The sequence below is a fragment of the Gadus chalcogrammus genome, chromosome 22, assembly GCF_026213295.1.
Source record: "Gadus chalcogrammus isolate NIFS_2021 chromosome 22, NIFS_Gcha_1.0, whole genome shotgun sequence".
NCBI lineage: Eukaryota > Metazoa > Chordata > Actinopteri > Gadiformes > Gadidae > Gadus > Gadus chalcogrammus.
The window spans coordinates 19,453,288-19,458,287 of NC_079433.1; the positions used below are offsets into that span (position 1 = coordinate 19,453,288).

A 5,000-nucleotide genomic window follows, 5' to 3' on the forward strand; every position below is an offset into this window, starting at 1 on the left:
TGCGTGCGTGCGTGCGTGCGTGCGTGCGTGCGTGCGTGCGTGCGTGTGAGAGAGAGAGAGAGAGAGAGAGAGAGAGAGAGAGAGAGAGAGAGAGAGAGAGAGAGAGAGAGAGAGTGTGTGTGAGTGTGTAAGTATGAAAGTGTGTGAGCGTGTGAGATTGTGAGTATGTGTGTGTGAGATTAGTCGAGCCAGTCTGAATACCGGTGGCTCTCCCTCCATGTATCCAGGAAGGAAGGAAGGAAGGATGGAAGGAAGGAAGGAAGGAAGGAAGGAAGGAAGGAAGGAAGGAAGGAAGGAAGGAAGGAAGGAAGGAAGGAAGGAAGGAGGGAGGGAGGGAGGGAGGGAGGGAGGAAGGAAGGAAGGAAGGAAGGAAGGAAGGAAGGAAGGAAGGAAGGAAGGAAGGAAGGAAGGAAGGAAGGAAAGAAGGAAGGAAGGAAGGAAGGAAGGAAGGAAGGAAGGAAGGAAGGAAGGAAGGAAGGAAGGAATAGAGGATTGATGGACGCATGGAAGTATGGAAGGGTCAATGAACATAGTGATGGACGGACAGACAGGTCGCTATAGACAGGTAGCTGAAGAATGACAGACAGGTAGCTATAGACTGACAGACAGGTGGCTATAGACTGATACACAGGTAGCTCTAAACAGAAAGACAGGTAGCTCTAGACAGACAGGTCTAAACAGACAGATAGGTAGCTCTAGACAGACAGACAGACAGACAGGTAGCTCTAGACAGACAGACAGGTAGCTATAGACAGACAGACAGGTGGCTATAGACTGATACACAGGTAGCTGTAGACGGACACAGGTAGCTATAGACTGACAGACAGGTCACTAAAGATTGACAGACAGGTAGCTCTAGACCGACAGACAGGCAGCTCTAGACAGACAGTCAGACAGACAGGTAGCTCTAGACAGACAGACAGGTAGCTCTAGACAGACAGACAGGTAGCTGTAGACAGACAGACAGACAGACAGACAGGCAGCTGTAGACAGACAGACAGACAGACAGGTAGCTGTAGACAGACAGCCAGGCAGCTGTAGACAGACTGACAGGTAGCTCTAGACAGACAGACAGGTAGCTGTAGACAGACAGACAGACAGGTAGCTCTAGACAGACAGACAGACAGACAGGTAGCTGAGTCTAGACAGACAGACAGGTAGCTATAGACAGACAGACAGGCAGCTCTAGACAGACAGACAGGCAGCTGTAGACAGACAGACAGGTAGCTCTAGACAGATAGACAGTTAGCTCTAGACGGACAGACAGACAGACAGACAGACAGACAGACAGACAGACAGACAGACAGACAGACAGACAGACAGACAGGCAGCTGTAGACAGACAGACAGGCAGCTGTTGACAGACAGACAGGCAGCTGTAGAGGTGGGGCTAGGAGAGCAGAGGCAGTGAGTGGGTGCTGGCGGCGTTGTACCCGCAGCAGGAGGGGGAGGGAGGGGGCTGGGAGAGGAGGGGGGAGGAGGGGGACGGGTGGAGGTGGGCCCCTTGGGACTCCCCCGTGGCCCCTGGTCCACAGCCCAGTGGGGCCCCGGGGCCCTGAGTTCGGCCCAGGGGCCTGCGCAGCGGGGTTGGGGAGCAGGAGGCCTGGCGGGGGAAGGGGGGCCCGCTAGGAGAGGAGAAGCCCCCCGACACAGAGTGGCGCCCGGGAGACACTTGGGGTCCGGACGGGTGGGGGCGTCCCGGAGAGGGGTGGAGACCCACTGTGGTCCCGCCCGCGCTGCCGAGGTACTCCGGGAGGTGTTGGGCCGATCCCGGAGACTTGGGGGATTTAGGGGACTTGGGGGTTCTGGGGGATTTAGGGGACTTGCGGGTTCTGGGGGATTTAGGGGACTTGGGGGTTCTGGGGGATTTAGGGGACTTGGGGTGCTTTGGCGACGATGGGGGCTCCCCGTTGGCGGGGAGCTTGTAGAGGAAGACCTCGTATTCGAGGGGAGGGCTGGTCTCCGGGCGGAGCCCCGCCTCCTGGGGGAGGAGCAGCTCCAGACCAATGGTGACTCCGCCCTGACGTCACATGGTCCGGTAGGAGGGCATGCAAACACATGGGAATGGTCATAGACACATGTTGTTGGAAAATAAAGGAAATATGATGAAAACAATTGGAATTGGATTGCAGTGTTTAGCAAAAATAAAACATGAAATAACATAATAATAACAGTATAGAATAATATATTTTTATAATAATTGTAAAATGTAGGATTATAAAAGGCAATCATTTCTGTTAATAGTTTATCCTGGTAGATGGTAATGGTCATGATGGAACTTAAATAAAGAAGCTCATACGAAAAATAATACATGAAAAGTGGAACTTCAAGCACACAACAGGCTCCGAGTTAGCGACTGAAAACATCTGGCTTCACTGTCTGCAGAAATCAATGCACAGATTGCTAAAAATCTGTTATCTGTGACAAAAGCCTTCCAAACAATCAATCGATTGTTCAATCAATTTAATCAATTTGTCTGGGTTTAATGAGCCAATGAACAATACTGCTGCAATTAAGAGTTTATTGGTTATTTTCACACACACATGCACACACACACGCACACACACACACACACACACACACACACACACACACGCGCGCACATGCAAACGCACACACACACACACACACAAACACACACACACACACATACACATACACACACACACACATATATGTAAATGTGCATGTATGTCTCTATCTATGTCTAGCCCTGTCTACATGCATGCGTTTGTGTTTGTGTCATAGGAAGGGAGGGTGCTAGTTTGGAACATGGGTGGGTTCGGCCGTGCATTCAGTACGTATTAGCTGCTGAGCGTTAGCATCTAGCTCCAGAGTGTTCATGCTGAAAGATCAAGATAAAAAGAGTGATAGTGAGAGTGACAGGGAGCGAGAAGAGGGAGAGTTTGAGAAGAGGGAGAAGGAGAGGTAAGGTGACAGAGAGAGAGAGAGAGAGAGAGAGAGAGAGAGAGAGAGAGAGAGAGAGAGAGAGAGAGAGAGAGAGAGAGAGAGAAGAGATTGACTGACAGATCGAGAGTGACAGAGAGTGCGAGGAGCGAGACGTATTGCTGCAGGGGGAGACAGCGCGGGGTTGGAGGTGAGACAGAGTGCAGATCAGAGCGTAAGTAAAGCACATAACGACACGCAGGGACGAGCAGGATAAAATTAAAAAGGTTTATTCCAACAACTCTGAACTATAATCTTGCATGTATAACCAAAAAAGTACAAAAGAACCTCAAGTACATCAAAGTATTATAAATCACGTTGAAAACCAAGACACAGCGTGTGTTCTCATGTATATATATATATAGAGAGAGATATTCAATATCAATTCCAAGCAATACTTTTACCTCAACGAACTCTAGACATATCCATTTAATACCAATGTCAAAACATCCATTTTGATTCTATTTTTTTTCTGAGCAATACAGAGCACTTAATCGTCACACAGTTATTTTGTTAATAGTATGTTTTCAGACAGCTTGTCGTAGTGGATAACATCAACGCATGCGAACAGGACAGTGAGCGAGAGAGCGAGCGTGCGAACGAGAGAGAGAGAGACAGAGAGACAGAGAGACAGAGAGAGAGAGAGAGAGAGAGAGAGAGAGAGAGAGAGAGAGAGAGAGAGAGAGAGAGAGAGAGAGAGAGAGAGAGAGAGAGAGAAAGAGAGAGAGACAGAGAGAGAGACAGAGAGAGAGAAATATATAGAGTAAGGCGGGGAGAGCAAGAGAAAAGCAATTTATTCCTCCTCTTTTTTTATAGATGCAGAGACAACATATGGGGCATCAAGAGTTCATGGTCAAAGCATGAGAAAAGGGAGGGGGGAGGGGAGTCGGCTGTCGGTTAGTTGGGTTTCCCGAGCCGCAGGCTTGAGTCCCGGCTTGAAGATAAAAGAGAGGGAGAGAGGAAGAGACCGGAAGCAGGGGCGCCCCCGTGTGGTGGTTCCTTTGTTGTGCGTCACGGCACCCTGTTGAGGCCTCAACTATTGTGCTTTAAAATCACCTCCATAAACCCCAGTAACAATCTTTAATGAACCCTACTCTGTTAAAAACCTTTTGTTGCTTTTTGTTGTGGCTACGTATCGTTATATCTGTGCTTGGCTTATGCTTTTCTGTGACTCGAGTGAATCATCAGGTGACATGTTCCCTCCAGCCCTCCCTCCTGAGCCCTAGACCAGGTTATTCTGAGAGTTTACCTCCATGCTCTCCTCTGAGTTGCCGAGGGCGGGGCCGTGCTCCTGCTCCACACTAACTGGCCGGTTGTTCTCTTGCTTGGGCGACGGGTGAGAGTTGCGGATGTTCATGGACTCCTCCTCTTTGGGGGTTGGGGTCTTGGTTAGCTCCTCCTTCTTCTGGCGGTCCTCCTGGAAGGAGAGTTATTGGGATCTTTATAAGGGATCCAAAGACACACCTTTACATGCGCGTACACACACACATGCCGGCACATACGCACGCACAAACACATAATCAACGAGGCAAATAAGGAGGATTGTGTAAAACCATTGCTTGATAGTAAGGCCTAACTCATGGACATAAAGTATGATGTGTGTGTGTGTGTGTGTGTGTGTGTGTGTGTGTGTGTGTGTGTGTGTGTGTGTGTGTGTGTGTGTGTGTGTGTGTGTGTGTGTGTGTGTTTGAGAGAGTGAGCGAGGGTGAGAGAGAGAAAGCAGTGCTGTTTGATCAGGGCGAGGTGCGATTGTGTCCACATCATCGAGCAAAACTGGATAGGATCTTCAAACGGACTTCATGGACCTCTTCCATTCCAGTCAGCGACATCAACGTCTTGACCCGGCGGATCCCTGACCCTGACATTCAGAACGCCCCGGGGGGGGCGGATACGGGTTGGGGGTATGGGTGACCTCTAACACTGACATTTACCGCATCTGTGAGATGTGGATAGTACGTCACAGACCACCTGAATGTTCTGTCCAACCCACAACCCCTCTTCCCCCTGATACCCGCTGGCCAATCAGTGAATAGGATGTATTTAAAATAAATGCCA

At 49.8% G+C, this 5,000-nt stretch overlaps 1 protein-coding gene across 1 annotated transcript in view; it reads right to left on the reverse strand.

Moving 5' to 3' along the window:
* Nucleotides 1-1,389: 1,389 nt before the first annotated feature.
* cspg5b (chondroitin sulfate proteoglycan 5b) overlaps nt 1,390-5,000 on the reverse strand; it is a 10,261-nt gene continuing 6,650 nt past the window's right edge. The window contains exons 5-7 of the mRNA XM_056582377.1: nt 4,195-4,362; nt 1,501-2,019; nt 1,390-1,458 (exon numbers count right to left, since the gene is read on the reverse strand). Of these exons, the coding sequence (XP_056438352.1) occupies nt 1,390-1,458; nt 1,501-2,019; nt 4,195-4,362 (756 nt within the window). The remainder of the gene's footprint in view (nt 1,459-1,500; nt 2,020-4,194; nt 4,363-5,000) is intronic.